Source organism: Vitis vinifera, chromosome 1 (assembly GCF_030704535.1).
Source record: "Vitis vinifera cultivar Pinot Noir 40024 chromosome 1, ASM3070453v1".
Taxonomy (NCBI): domain Eukaryota; kingdom Viridiplantae; phylum Streptophyta; class Magnoliopsida; order Vitales; family Vitaceae; genus Vitis; species Vitis vinifera.
Window position 1 is genome coordinate 22633184 of NC_081805.1, and position 16590 is coordinate 22649773.

At 32.6% G+C, this 16590-nt stretch overlaps 1 protein-coding gene and 1 long non-coding RNA gene across 2 annotated transcripts; one reads left to right on the forward strand and one right to left on the reverse strand.

Annotated features, from left to right (window-relative positions):
* The first annotated feature begins 2807 nt into the window (after positions 1-2807).
* On the forward strand, positions 2808-5384 carry LOC100266692 (pentatricopeptide repeat-containing protein At5g66520). The gene has a single exon (XM_002272708.4). It carries the CDS (start codon positions 3425-3427, stop codon positions 5291-5293), a length of 1869 nt encoding a protein of 622 aa, XP_002272744.1. The 5' UTR covers positions 2808-3424; the 3' UTR covers positions 5294-5384.
* Positions 5385-7410: 2026 nt separating this feature from the next.
* Positions 7411-11042, reverse strand: LOC109122984 (uncharacterized). Its single transcript, XR_009466442.1, has 2 exons — positions 8613-11042; positions 7411-8407 (listed from the first exon to the last, which is right to left on the reverse strand). It is a non-coding gene; the product is annotated as an uncharacterized LOC109122984 (long non-coding RNA).
* Between the last annotated feature and the right edge of the window lie 5548 nt (positions 11043-16590).

Here is a 16590-nt window from a genome sequence, read left to right on the forward strand (position 1 = left end):
TGATGTCTATGGGGAACACAATTGTGTAGTCTATTATTATCAAAGCTTCTAATATATATAGTTGTACCATCATGTATTAAAATTTTAATTTAATTAATTTTTCAATAAAAGATGTTGTTCGATTGTATAAAGTCTAACACTCTCATAGATGTCTAGCATTGTACAATTAGACATTCTGAAGATATCTGCAGGTATACAATCAAACACCTTTAAGAGTGTGTAAAAAGTATACAACCGAACACCCTTAAGAGTGCTTAAAAGTATATGAATGGACACCCTTAAGAGTGTCCGAAGGTACAAATTAGACAATTATAAAATGTTTAGTCTTGGAACTCCAAACAATATTCATGACTCCTTCCACGATGGAAAATGCATATATATATATAAACAATACTTGTGGAGTTGCGATATTATAGGATATATGATTATTTGATTATTCATTGGTGAGAAGCACAATTCTTTTGCTAAATTTAGGTGGTGTTTGTTTTTTTGGCTTTTTACTGAAAATCATTTAGTTTTAGAATTTAGGTTGTTTGTTTTTTTACTTTTTCATGACTTATTATAAACTTTTTACTAAATAGAAAAAGCCAAAATATGTGGCTTTTTCTAAATAGAAAAAATAACACAATGATTTTTTTTACTTTTTAATACTTAATAGAAATAAAATACTATAAAAACAAACAACCTAATATTTAATACTATTAAGTATTAAGGTTCTATTTAGAATTAAGTAAAAAAACAAACACCACTTTAGTTAGGGTTATAGAGCTATTAGAAGAGGAAGAAGGAGAGGGAAATATTTGTATTTTTGTATTGAAAGGTACTTTCAGGTTTATCAAGGGGTATTTGTGTCTTAAATGTAGATGTAAAGAGAATTTAGGTATATCCAAAGAGAATTTAAGTATATGCATTTATAATTTTCTAAAGAATAACTCTCTACTCACTAATACATACACACACCCATTGGTCACCTCAACAAAACCAGAATTTAATAAATCAAATTACAATAAAATTGTCCGAAATCTAATTTCAACTCAACCTAGATGCGAATTCTCGATTTGAAATTTGCATGTACACACACTAATTGGTCACCTCAACAAAACTATAATTTTAATAAATCAAATTACAACAAAATTGTCTAAAAATCTAATTTCAACTCAATATAGATACGAATTCCTGATTTGAAATATGCATGGGATTCTGGAAAAAAAAATCGATTTCACCATCCATTTAGACACTTTCGGTAGGACTTATGCTAGAATCAAAGAGCCAAAAATACTCATTCAGGGACAAAGGTGATGAGACAGCAGCTGGACTACAGCCTTCACCCTACAACAAAGGGCACGGATCACAACCGTAGCTGAGGCCCAAAGAATCCGGCCCCAAATCTTTCTGGACTGGTTCACACAGTTTCCGTACGCTGATTTTTTCTTTCCTAGAGAATTTCAATATTACAATAAGCTGGCATGGAATTCAAGAGCAGTTTGTTCTTACTCTAATCAGATCTGGCTTTCCATAAAATGTTGATACATGTGAGCAGATGAAGGTCCACAATGGCTGTGGTGGGGAGCAAGTGGCCAACCTTGGTTCCAACATGTTATTAAAGGCCCCCATGTGCCACCTTCACGCTAAAGACTTTGTGTGTAGAGAATAGAGATAACTTTTTCTTTCTATTTTTGTGGTATTGAAAGTATTATCCTTTTCTCTATCTTTTTCTGCAAATATTTTCCCAGTCCATCAAGCCCCCCACAACTGGCGGTGCAAGTTGAACATATTATTGATGCCTACGGCCTTTCAATCATTGAGAAATGTTGGAGGCTACTGTTTTCATGTTTTTCATTGATCAACTTTATGTCAATCATGTGTCATGTCGTTCATGTTTTGTATGTTGCTTTTTCTTTTTTCTAAATAAAGGTTTGAGTTTTGTATCTGTACGAGATTCCCTGATATATTCATTTTGGACAAAAAGTGATTTTCTTCTTAGTGAACTATTTTTAAAAATAGTTTTCTCTTCTTTTAGAAAATATATTTATCATTTTTTAAATTAAAAAAATGGAGAGTTTATTATGAAACAAAAGTATTTTCTATAACATATTTTTATTCATTTTCTTTTTTTTTTTTAAACACAAAATAGATTCAAATTTATTCTACAAAATATTTGGGGATTATTTTTTAAAAGGTAAAAAAAAAACCTTTAGAATTGGGTTTCTTGGGCTTCACCATGAGAGCCTTATGCACATCAAGTAGGGGTTTTCTACAAAATAGTGTTTTTTTTTTTAAATACTTTTAAAAAATAGTAACATAAAAAATAATTTTAAAATTAGGTCACTTTCAAATTTTAAGTAGAACTTATCTTTTTAAAAAACAAATTCAGTGTAAAAATGAAATATCTTTTAAAAGATGAATTCCGTGTAAAAAATGAACTTATCTTTTGAAAAGTTGAGTTCAATACAAAAATGTGAAATCATCTTTTGAAAAGATGAATTCAATATCAAATGTTTTAATGTAAAATTACAATTTGTATTAACAAAAAAAAAATTCAGTATAAAATATAAAATCGTTTTTTGAAAAGACAGGTTTAATATAAAAAGTGAATTCGTATTTTGAAAAGATGAGTTTAGTACAAAAATAAAAGAAGTGCTGAAAAGCGTTGTATTTTTTTATTTATTTTTTAAATAACTGTATTTTAATAATATTTTTTTAAAAGACCATTTTTATTAAAAGGAAAATCTGCTAAAGTTGTGGGTCTCATTGCTGAGGAATAAAGTGGAGAAAAGTTGAGATCCACCACATCTGAATCAAACATATACACCTCAATGTGTTTGATTCAGATCTCTTTGAGAAGAAAAGAAAACCAAGAATTTGATCTTTAGCCCCAATCTGTAATAAGGGTATCTTATTCTTTATGACCAACTGCCACCACTGGCTTCCCATTTTTTCTTTCAGTTTCTTGTTCAGGCATTCTCAATTTTTCTTCTGAATTTCTGATTTTTCACAGATTATTGAACATATAAATAATGTTTAAGCTATGAGGAACAAGCACCCATGGAACTTCAAGCTGAAGCAGAAGCCACAAGATGAAAAGAACCTCAGTTCTTGTACGAAGTTGCAGCTATTAGGCTGGAATGGAAGAAGAAATTACCAATCTCCCTGATGTTCACGACCCGTATATGGACCTTACGTTAACCATAACTGGCTGCAGTTAAGAAACATGCTTAGTTTCTAATGACTCAGTTTGGCAGAGACAATATATGACCAAATGGGGACCATAGGGAGAAAAGGGGAATATTCCTATCAAATGGATACAGCAAGAACCTTATCCAAATTGCAGACAAAATGTAGAAGCCAAATTGAAAGTATTCAACACTAGCTCATTGTCTTCACCCTTTGTCATATATCCATTCTCACCTAGGTCCACAATTCAATGGCACCCATCTTGTGTACTCCAACAAGCCAGTTATCTTCGGAATCAAATGCAGCACAGACCCTTCATCTGCTTCAAAGATGTTCAAATATGGAGGAACTAAGGCAGATCCATGGCCAGATGTTGAAAACAGGCCTTATTCTTGATGAAATCCCAGCCAGCAAGCTCCTAGCTTTCTGTGCTTCACCGAATTCCGGGAGTTTAGCCTACGCCCGGACAGTTTTTGACAGGATATTCAGACCCAATACTTTCATGTGGAATACCATGATAAGAGGATACTCAAACAGCAAAGAACCTGAAGAAGCCCTACTTCTTTACCATCACATGCTGTATCATTCTGTTCCACACAATGCTTACACCTTCCCTTTCCTGCTGAAAGCCTGTTCCAGTATGTCAGCCTTGGAAGAAACTCAACAAATCCATGCTCACATCATTAAAATGGGCTTTGGCTCAGAGATATACACCACAAATTCCCTGCTGAATGTTTACTCCAAATCTGGTGACATTAAATCTGCCCGTCTCCTTTTTGACCAGGTAGACCAACGAGACACTGTTTCTTGGAATTCAATGATTGACGGGTACACAAAATGTGGGGAGATTGAAATGGCCTATGAAATTTTTAACCATATGCCAGAAAGGAATATTATCTCATGGACATCAATGATTTCCGGCTGTGTTGGGGCTGGCAAGCCCAAGGAAGCTTTGAATCTATTTCACAGAATGCAGACTGCAGGTATAAAACTTGACAATGTAGCACTGGTAAGCACGCTTCAAGCATGTGCGGATCTTGGAGTGTTGGATCAAGGCAAATGGATTCATGCCTACATTAAAAAGCATGAAATTGAAATTGACCCAATCCTGGGTTGTGTTCTCATAGACATGTATGCTAAGTGTGGCGACTTGGAAGAAGCCATAGAAGTTTTTAGAAAAATGGAGGAAAAAGGTGTCTCTGTATGGACAGCCATGATTTCTGGTTATGCAATTCATGGACGTGGAAGAGAAGCTCTTGAATGGTTTATGAAAATGCAGACTGCAGGAGTGGAACCAAACCAGATGACTTTCACAGGGATTTTGACTGCTTGTAGCCATGCAGGACTAGTACATGAGGCAAAATTGTTGTTTGAGAGCATGGAGAGAATTCATGGCTTCAAACCTTCGATAGAGCATTATGGGTGTATGGTTGACCTCCTGGGCCGAGCTGGGTTGTTGAAGGAAGCAGAAGAGTTAATTGAGAATATGCCTGTAAAACCAAATGCTGCCATTTGGGGGGCACTGCTCAATGCATGTCATATTCATGGAAATCTTGAGCTAGGTAAACAGATAGGGAAAATTTTGATTCAAGTGGATCCTGGCCATGGTGGCCGATACATTCACTTGGCAAGCATTCATGCAGCTGCAGGGGAATGGAACCAAGCAGCTAGAGTGAGACGACAGATGAAAGAGCAGGGAGTTTCAAAACTTCCAGGGTGCAGTGTGATCAGTGTGAATGGGACAGCTCATGAATTTTTAGCCGGGGATGAATCGCACCCGCAGATCAAAGAGATAGATCACATGTTGGAGCAGATTGTGGAGAGACTAAGAGAAGAAGGATATAAACCTAAACTAGGGGATTTGCTACTGGATCTAGAGGACAAGGAAAAAGAAACAGCAATTCATCATCATAGTGAGAAGCTTGCAGTCACATTTGGGCTCATCAGCACTAAACCAGGGATGACAATTCGGATAGTTAAGAATCTTCGAGTTTGTGAGGACTGTCACACAGTAATAAAGCTCATCTCCAAGGTCTATGCAAGGGAAATTCTCATGCGGGATAGAACACGGTTCCACCTTTTCAAAGACGGAAATTGTACTTGTGGGGACTACTGGTGAGAGAGAGATCCATTGCATCAACCGCTCATTGTGGAATACTTGATTTAGGATTGTTGTATCAACCAAAGATATCAACTTGAAATAACATTATTAACATCATTGACTATAGGCTAGAAGGTGATTACTACTCAAAACATGCTATTTTGTAGCTTGTAATTAGCTCTTTTAAACACCATTGAGTAGTAATTATTACCTTTTAACCCAATTAGCATGTTAGGAGCCCTTGCAATCGTTTCTAACAATTGTGTTAAGTTTTGGTGCTTTTTGATAGCTTTATGCTCACCAAAGCAATTTAAGAATGAGGGAGAGCTATTTATAGTTCAGGGCAAAGCTTTTGAAAGCTTAAATTTATGAAGAAATCAAGCTATGGAGCCTCATAATCCTTTGCCTTAATCGTTCAAAGTTTACAAGGGAGAAACAATGGAGAAGAAGAAAACAGGGGATGAAAACAGGGGACACAGCTGCAGTCTTTTAGTGCACTTTTGGAGCACTTCCCGAAGTCCATTTTCTGCATTCTATATACCATTTCGAAGCTCAGAAAGTCAAGAATCCAACGGTTCAAACCATATATGATTTGGAGCTGAAATGAGGAAGATATGGACTTCGGAAGACAACTGCATCAAGCTGAGGAACAATTTCGCACACCACTGTTTAAGGTGCGAAATCCTCAGTCCACTGTGCGAAATTTTCGCACACCTCAAACCAACATGCGAAATTGGAACTCAGCGTGCGAAAATTGGATATTTTTGCCGACTCTTTTTCTTCTGATATTTTTGTGTTTAAATTTCCATTTTCTCCTTGTATTCAACCAACCATGTAATTCCTTAGCTAGGAAGTATCCAAGGAAGGGTAAAACTACCTTCCTATATAAATTCTCTTGTAATCACTGAATATATATCTTCGTCGGGGAGCTTTCTCCAGGAGACCAACTATTGTAAATTTGTTACTTAGTGAGATACAGAGATCTCTTTTACTTTCTTTTCTCTTCTATTTTCTATTTTCTTGCAAGCCAAACACCCTCTGAGGATGTTTTCCCAGAGGATGAGAGGCTAAACATTTAGTTTCTTGGAGTGAAGGAAGCTAGGTGAAAAGTCCAGATTAAAAGGTGGAAAGTTTCCGTGCATTGAATTCAGGTAGTTGGAGTCCATAAATGGCTTTTAAAGCCAAGGTTTTTGCCTTAAATCCCTTAGGATCACTTTGACTGGCCAATACATGGTAAGCTTAAGGTCTCTGTGGATGCTTATTGCTAGATCCATATCAGTCCATTAGTTATCATGTACGAGCCAGTAGAAAGTGATTCAAGGTGATAGTCCATAGTGTCTTAAGTCATTAATGGACCTTGACTACCATCTCTAATGATTTTTTATGGATTAAAACTTCATTGTCAAACCTATACCGGTTCGGGAAATAACTATAGGTTAAATCCCCAATGCGAGGAGAAAAATCCGGAATTTTCCACTTTGCATCTGGAACTTGAACCTAGCAACCTTTATCTCCGAGAGACTTTCTTTCTTCCACTTTTTACTTAGTTCTATGTGAGTTTAGTTTAAATCACCACTTTCAAAACAATTTTAATTTCTTTTAAATTTCAAGTTTGTGCTAAAGGAAATCATCAGAATCAATTTCTAATTTAGAGTCTATCATTGGTAGAGTGAAAACCCATCCCTGAGTTCGACCCTAGAACTGCTATACTACAGTAGCTTTGCTACGCCAGTATAAGGTCATAGGTTTTATAAATGTTTTTGATTAAAAGATCCGGCTGGGGAAGTCAAGCTGAAAGAATCAGAAGGCTAGGAAAAACAGGGCTATAATTAAAAAAAATTTAAGAAGTAAATGAAAGATGGATTACCACTACAGACTTGGAAAGCCATATCCAGCCACACTTCAGTGATGGTAAGATCCTGCATACTCTCTGAGGTGGGCTTCAAAAGAAAATATAACTTTCAAGAAGAATAAGTAGACAATATCTCATGCTATCTTAAAGAGAATAATCACCTCTTTGAAGGATAGAAAGAAATTGAAAAATACTATCAGCCTTTAACAGATCCATTACAGAATGTCAAAGATGGATACAAGAGCCAAAAGAGTGAAATGCAAAAACAATGGGATACTAGATGAAAGCATCAAACGAGGTTTCCAATTGATGTATCTGGTATTTTTGATATATATAATCCATGTTAGACAACAAATTTTCCTAAAAGCATAAGCTTGAAGGATTCGGGCTTACAATGTAGATCATGCACTCTAACAGAGAATCTAAGCCATTATCAAGGTACAAACCATTAGAGGTCTTAAGGTAAATGCAATCTACAAATCCAATAAAAATTGTTAATTCCCTTGTAATATTAAGATAGCAGAGAAAGCATAGATCAGTTTCTGCCACAAGAGCAAGAGACTGCTGCAAAGTCTTAGTCACAATATATGTGCATGCATACATGCAAATTGTTCATCCCTTTATATATAAACTGGAAATTAGGATTGGATAAGATAAATCTTACAAATTGTTTAATTCTGGTCCATTGATTAAATGTGAGATTCTTCAGCTTCTCAAAGTATGAACGTATTTTCCATATTAACACAAACCTTCCCTCCTCACCCTCCAATGAGTAAGTTTGATCCAGATCTTTATTTGGTGTTTTTATTTTGCAACCTTCAAATCTCTCACTGATGCATCTGTCATTGAAGCCTGAGTGTTAGGTTGTCCTGATTTTTGTAAGAACTTGTAACCCCAATCAATTTGGGTATGATTAGAAATTTGTAAGTTAGTACTGGTTACCATGAAATTATATGAAATTCCCAATTATTAGCCAAAATATAGAATCATTCAGGTATCACCTTTGAATGACCATGTATCTTCATTTTCTCATATACATCACTTTCCAAATTCATTCTCAAGTTGGCCATTTAGAATATTTTTTTCCAATTATTGGGTTGTGTGGAAAATTAAGAATCTCAATCTGGTTACATCAGAAAGATTTGGATTTCACAAGCATGGTATTCTAGTACTAACACAGAAGTCTATTTGCAAGCCAGTATTAAATGAAAACAGCCTCTTTTCTGTCTCTGCGATTACTAATTCTATGGACTGTGAAGGTTGCTTTTATTTGGAATAACCTACAAACACGTAAACAAACAGTAAATTTGATTTAAAAACTGCAATCTTAGACAAAGAAATCTAGAATAATTATAAAACAAGGTGATACCAAAGGTGCAAGCATATGAATATTTGCTATGTCATCTTACTGTAGGTTTTATACACCAAGTTGACTATGAATATCATGTTGCCTAGCTGAAATTTCTGTCAGAGGCAAGTAAATACCTGAATGTCCTTGCATACTGCGTGAAAGCTGGAATCACAAGTGGAACTAGTCTAAGGATCATCCTTAAGCTGTAGAGTCACAACAGTAATTCCTTCCATATTTCAGAATCAACACAACTAACCATTCATATTCCAAGCAAATCCATGCTGTAAACCACAAAAGCACTTTACACTCAAGACAACACTAAAAAGAAACAAAAATAAAAAAAATAGAAAAAAAATAATGCTCATGCAATTTTTAGCAATTTTATTAAAGAATAATTGCATGATTTCTTTGTAAGACTAGAGAATTAGGTTTCAATATTTATTAAAAGCACTCACTCAGGATCCAAGTGCAAGTAGCAGCATCACTACAAAGCATACCTAGTGGGTAATTCATTATTGTGCTGCCACTCAAAGTCCTCTAGTCGATAACTCATGAGAAATACCATTAACTCCTAAAGTATGGAGTCAAGTGGATATCTGGGGACTACCAACAGAGAAAGTAACAAGAATGGTGGGCCATACCTGCAGCATTGGGTTGGATCCAAACTGTGGAAAGAATGTGGAATTCCTCCACTATGTCAACAGAGATATAGTCAATATCCAGAAAATCCCAAGTTTTACAGTAATAGAAAGATTAAAGTACATACTCCTAGTTAAATGAAAGACAGGAATATGGGATTCATAAACACCACAAAAGGTAAAAACCTCTACAACTCCAGTTCAGAAATGGAGGAAAGAAATAGTGACGATGAAAAATCATAAATTATAGGAATGACAGCATTGGGAAAACGTGATGAGTTTGTGCTGATAAATACTGAATCAGGGCGAACAAGGAGAAAGTTCTTGCCATTTGCAGCTTTCTAACCTCTGACACAACCTCCAAATAAATACATCCCAGTCTCACTGCAAACAATAGGTTCAACTACAACCACAAACCTTTAGACTAAATGCTACATTCTCCAAATGCTCAGAGTAATTTTACATTTGCATTCTCTATACAAATGTTTTTCATATTCCAAAGTTAATGAATCATATACTTGAGGACCTAATACCCTTTTTCATTACTACACCAACCTGTCTTTCTGATCAAAATTTTCTTCCAAAATTTAATTATTTTATGACCAATAGAAGGCAAAAGTCTATGTTCATGGGTTTCACAGGGAAAAGGACTTGAAACTTGCAAAGTGTGTTATAGCATTGGAATGATGTTTTAGCACTTATTTTATAACAAAGCAGCATGTGGTTGCATAGAATTGGGCAACTGAACAGAATTTGAAAATCTTGCTTTCACTCTATATTTGTGGATTCAAGGTCTATGGAACTTGAAATCAATTCAAAATCCATTGTGGTATAAAGCAATGATACCATGGAGTTGTGGGGCCTTCAGTTTTCAATCCAAGGCCCCAAATTCCACACAGCCAAACAAGGTCTAAGCTATTTTAGGATCTCGATAAATGACCTCTTTTTATTTTACTCAGTGACTCCAATGATGTTTCCATTTAAACTAACAACTTGCGTGTCAAAATGTTCTTTAAAAACACAATGAACAGAAACAATATTCATTAGACAAGCAAATGCCCAAAGTGAAGACAATTCCAACGAAGCAAAAGTGATTATGCACATATCGCTGATCCTACATTAAAATAAACCCGAATAAACAATCTCAATTTTGTATCACAAATCACATAAATTCAAATCAAAATCACGGTTCTAATGCTTCATTGAATACCCTTTTTGGCAATCCCAAAAAGTATTTCACAGTGAAAATTTTAATCAGCACTAAGATATGATTGCTTCAACGTTACCAAGAAATTCTTTGAGGCCATCCTGATGACAGATTCTAAAAAGGTGAAGTATCATTCCTAAAAACAGAAATAAATAAATAAACCAAAAATAATTTTTTTTTTTTGTTTTTTTTAAAAAAAAAAGGCAGAAGAAAGCAAACAGAACAAGGATGAAAAGTTCTTCCCTCTGGCCACTGAGAAGAAAGCAAACACAACCCTGCCTCGTCCCCTATTCTGCAACGTCGGAAAACCAGAAATTCAACCACCAGAGACAATTGTGAGATATTAGGCACAGATGAAGAAAACCCAACTGTCAAAACCATGAGAATTACCTCAAATTTATCAAGTTTCCATCAGATTCAAGACCCATCAACCAGGAAAAGCGTTAGTAAACAAACGTAGAAGAGATTTTTATGGAGGAATAAAATACCCAGAGTCCCAGTACATCATCTTTGAGCTTCAAAGGCCTCTACCCCACCCCCTCACCATTGCTCAGAAATCTCGACTTCAGACAAAGCAAAAACCACCAAACAAAGTAAAATTAACCAAAAAGGGAAAACGTAAGGGAAGCCCAGAAATGAAAATTATGACAACGACAAGAACAAGACCATCCATTGAAGTGGTTTTTTTTTCTTTTCTTTGTATCTTTATTTCATTTTTGAATCCGGTTTAGAGGGATCTTTGTTTAAACCGTTAAAACAAATAGAAAATAACATTTTTATATTTAAAAATTAAAAATAATTTTTACTTAGAAGGGAAATTACACCAAATAATCCATCTTATGAAAAAATTCACTTTCTTTTTATCATACTAGGCTTGGGTAAACAGTTAGCTAATATCGTATTTCTTTATATTTAAATTTAAATTTTATTATTTGATAAAAAATTATAAAAAAAATTAATTTAATCTATTTTATGGGTTGTATTTGAATATATTTTATTTTAAAGCATTTATATTTATTAAATTATTATGTTAATAGGTAAAATCATATATATGTTCTTGAACATAAAATAAAATAAAATTTTACTTATTATTTAAAAATAATAATATTTTAAATTGTAATTTAATGATGTACAATCTAGAATTAGAAGTCGACTGCGTCGATGATCCATTGTCTTTGAAAAAAGTAGCACTCAAGATTCTATCAAATAGTGGTTTTGAGTTAGATGCTACACTTTTTCCTTGTTTAGACACCTTTTTGTGGCAAAGGATTCAACTTCTTGTTGTGAGTGGTAAGAAAACTATACGTGATCAATCTTCTCATATCAATCTTCCTCAATTTGTTCTTTTGAAGTTGATTGGGTTTGAAGTCTTCACAATTAAAAGTTCTCGAGCTTTTGCATTGATGTATATAATTTCTTGTTGGATTCTATACTAAAATAAATTTAGTTTATTTAATTGCTTTTTACATTTTTTGGGGGAGAATTTTTTTTTTTTAGTCATATATCTTAGCCAATTTTTAGACTAAGCTTTTTATCGAATCTTTTACTAGTCAATTTTTAGACTAAACTTTATAATATGCCTTTTGAATCAATAATAGTGTAATACATTTAATTTTAGCATAGAATTCAAAGAAAATTAAAGAAAAAAATGGAAGATGCGGTCTTCTCATCAAACTTTGAAGTTATCCAACAATAACTATATTAGAAAATTAAGATAAATAAAAAAGTTAAAAATGATAAATCCTTCATACTTACAATTGAAAAGCATTTAGATTCTTTATGACTTTGGCTTCCTTTCATATCTCACTTGTGCTTGTCATAGGTTTTAACCTTACCTACAAACGACATGTTTAAATAATAAGTACAATTAATAAAATTATAAATAAATGCAGATTAAAAATAGGAACATTTGTTCTCCTAAGTATCATTCTCAAACCATAAATAAATGAAGTTACGACTTTCAATATGGAAACCTTTGCTTTGCTTTACACTCTAATGATGATGATGACTTTTTGCTCATCATTCTCATAAATAATGTCAAATTATTGAAGCTTAAAAAAATTCTTAAAAGAAGTTATAGAATGCTAGAAGAAGTAACACCCCATCAAAAGATGTCTCTTTAAAAATATCTATAAAATGTAGGAGTCTCCCAAGTCCTTTGCTTATTTTCCTTTTATTTATAGTCACTATGTTAGTTATATTACCACACATATCAAGGAGAACATGGGATGTTATTACAATAGAAAAGATTCAACATGTGGCTTATTTCTCTCATTTATCTATGCATTTGTTCTTAGAAGTAGATTTGGCCAACAATTTGTTTTCTTTGAAGAAGTTGAACTTAAAATTCTTTTGAATAGTGGTTTTGAGTTGGATACACTACACACTTTTATTAGAATCATTTTGGAATAGATTAAAGTTAGGCTTACCTATAAGGATTGTTTTATTTTTAAATATTAAATTAATTTTCCCAATCAGAGCAACTTTTGTTAAGTTTAAATAACTAAAATACGATTGTAGACATAAGCAAAATTGATGGATTAAATTATCAGTAAATTGATCAATAAAACTATAACTCCTTGGCTTAACAAATGTGGGTTTGATAGGTTATAAGTCATACACATTGAACACGAGAGATGCAATTCAAAAAATAACACAACAACATTGGAAAGCCTATAAAATCAAGTTTTTAAAAAAACATTCAAGTTAATTAAAGTCAAAAGGGAATTTAAAAAAATATATATTCTCTTGTTGATAAATTCTATAAACGAAATAAATAAATTACTAAAATCAAGGAGCTAAATTCCTTGAGTTGGACAATCAAATTTTAGAGATTTCGAATTCTATTCCCTAACTCTATTTATAAATCAAGGTGAACTTTAATGTTAGAGGATCCAAAAAGCTTTATAAGAAGCCCTCACAAATCCATGAAAGCACACCAAGTACCATGCATGTCCTCTTCACCATTCTTAAATGTCACCAAGGTCACTTGGAAACAAGCCACGCTAGGCCCTTCATTGAACTTCAACCAATGAGATATTCACATTGTCATCCCTTAGACTATGATTCAAATGATCAAATCAAATAAAAATATTCATTTGTAAATAGTATTATTATAGAGGAATGTACCCCATAATTATTCTAATACAAGCAATTTTTTTTTTTGTATATTTTCTTATTGTTTTGTTTATTTTTATGGGTCTTTCAAAATTTGTGCTTACACATTTCTAGGATGTTTGGTGGGACTTCTCTGCCTCTCATGTCTTTTGTTAAAAAACAAGAAAAAAAAAACAAATTTAATCACAACTAAGATAATAACATTTAAAAAGAGTCAAGCTATGCATGTCAAAAAGGCAATGACAAGATTGCATTGCTCAATCAACACATAATAGATTGACCTAGTTCTTCGTTGACCTAAAATATTATGTTTAATTACATAGTAACTCTGGCTAAGATAAACTAGAGAAAGAGTTACTATGACTTTTTCAATATTTCAAGTATTGTTAGAAGGATTGGCATATAGAAATTGTTAAAATTAAGTCAACTTAATTGATTTTATCTAAATTTTAATGTGAAAACAATGCATGAATTAATTTTTATAAAATGAAATTTACTCAATAAAACTAAATTAATAACCAAGCAAATATTGATTTTAAATTCAAATGATTCAATTCTAAGGGTTTCCACAAACTTTAGGAATAGAAATTAGAGAGAATAAGGGTTTCTTCATTATGGTGATCTTAAGGATTTTAGGATCCTTAGTGGCTTGCAATCAACTTGAGTTCTATAACTCAGAGTTGTATCCAAAACCTAATTTTTCTTTTCAATTTTGATTCCTAATTATCATTCAATAACTAAAATTGATTTCCAAGTTCAAGTCTTGACTTTTTTATCCTTTCTATTCCTTGTAACTTTTTCTTAAATTAGATAATGATAGGGAAAACCAAAATAATTAGTAATCAAGGGATACCAAGAGTCACTAGTATCAAATAATACTCTACCATATCATGCCCTAGTCCAATGAAATTGGAGAGAATAGGAGATTCATAGTTTAAAATTTAAATGATTCATTAATATCACTTTTATTTGTATATGCCCATTGTTCCTCTTAGTTTCGAACCCTATATTTTTATACTTCACTTCTAGGATGACTTTTTAGTCTCTCATGAGAGTGATGTTATTTTCACAATCCATCATATAGCAAAAAAGTCATGTATTGAATCAAAAGAAACTAAAAACAATGTACTAAATCAAAGTGAATGGAAAAAAAATCTAAACAATTGTCTTCTTTTGCAAAAAAATTCAAATTTTTCTCTAGGATCTCCTAAAACTAAAACTAAGAGAGTTTATATACTAAATTGATAAATGCAACATGTGGTACACTCCCATTAGCCACTTCTTCCAAAAATAAGTCATAAAACAACCCAAAAATTCAAAATATTACAAGTGTTAAAAGACCCTTGCTTATTTCAAATTGGATTAACGCATTTAGAGCTCAATTTGACATGTTTTGGAACTTATAACTCGACCACCAGATCTTGAGTATGAAATAGGGATGAGTCTAAAATTAATTTTGAACTCATAAATGACGAAACAAACTAAATTGAAATTTCCAACCCATTTCAAACTTATCCACTATCCGTGTAGTTTTGCAATGATTTAAAGTTTGAAATGTACTTTTTGTTTGAAAAAGTACCTACTTTTTTTTTAAAACTCTAGTGTAATAAGGAAATTATCAATTTATGAGATTTTGAAAACCTTAAAAGCACCTTACCCACTAAAGGAACTTTTGTTCCTCGTATTAAAAAATCCTTATAACATTTATTTTCTTTATTTCTTACACCTTTTCAACTTAATAAATATTCTCATGAAAACTTCATAATAATTTATTCCATTAAATACTACCAAAAACACAACCTTTAGTAATTCCTTAATAAACAAAATATTATCTATGAAAAACTTCAAAAAAATGTTTTTTTCCTTAAAAGAAATTAAACAATCCATTTTCGAATGAATTTTCAAAATATTTTATATTTCCATTAAAATACTAAAATTTTTAGCAAAAATTTTGGTATGCATTCTTAAAATGAATTCTATATCATGAGATTTTGCAAATCAATTACTTAGTTTTTAAATTGAGATTCCTGTACTAAAAGAATTGTTTCTTAATCCTTATCCTTGAACTATCCAAATCCATAAAAGTCCTTTTCTTAAGGGGGAAGAGCTTGAAGGACTTAATGGTTTCCTTCTTTCTCTCAAGTAGAGAAAGGAGGAAAGGGATAAGAGCCTAAAGGACCATCATAGGTGTCGTTCTGCTTCTCTTAAGGGGAGAGTCGAAAGAACCACCTATTCAAAAACCAACTTGATAGTTCAAAAGAAATAGCAATTTACTTTTAACAACAACCAATTTATAGAAAAATAAAATTGGAAAAAGCTTCCTATGAAAATTTATTTATTAAGGAAAAACCAAAATTACTATGCAATTATTTTATCATTCTTTGATGGCCTTAGGGATCATGTTGCATAAAATTTTTTAATACCATTTGGATTATATCCAAATTTACTAAAATATTATACCTAAAAGAAAAATTAGAGTTAGTGAAGATCACAAGAAAACCCTAATCTATTACAAAGATCCCAAACAATGCCTTTTTCAGTTGTTATCATTTCCTAATTGCCAATATGTCGTCACTAGATGTGGCTTACCACTACTGGAAGCACCGCTTGAGTGCCCAAGCCACTCAAACACTCAACACTAGTGCTCGAGCACTAAATCCTTTTCCTATGCACCCAAGATTGTTACAACATTAAATTCGATTGTTTTTCTACCGAAAAAACTTACCTTGGTTGGTTAGGTAATGAACTCAATCTTCTTGTGTTAGTTTAGATTCCTTTCATACTCCCCATGGATAACAAAGAATAGTAAAAAATAGATTTTTATATTGAAAGCCTACGGTCCATTAAAATGGAGTTTACAACCAGTCTAAGAAAAACAAGATTTTTACATAAAAACAAAAATTTCTACGCCCCTTATGGGGCTTACAACCTATTTAAGAAAAGTAAATAACAATCCAACAACCAACAATCACAATTATCATCATCATATTGAAAGATCATAATATATCATGCACATATTTTTATCCCTAAATCCATAGAATAAACAACAAATATTACATAATCATATAATTAATCAATTAGTCCAAATCCAAAGACCTCATTCACTATCTCCTATGCAATATTACATAACTACCAACACGCCTTTATGCA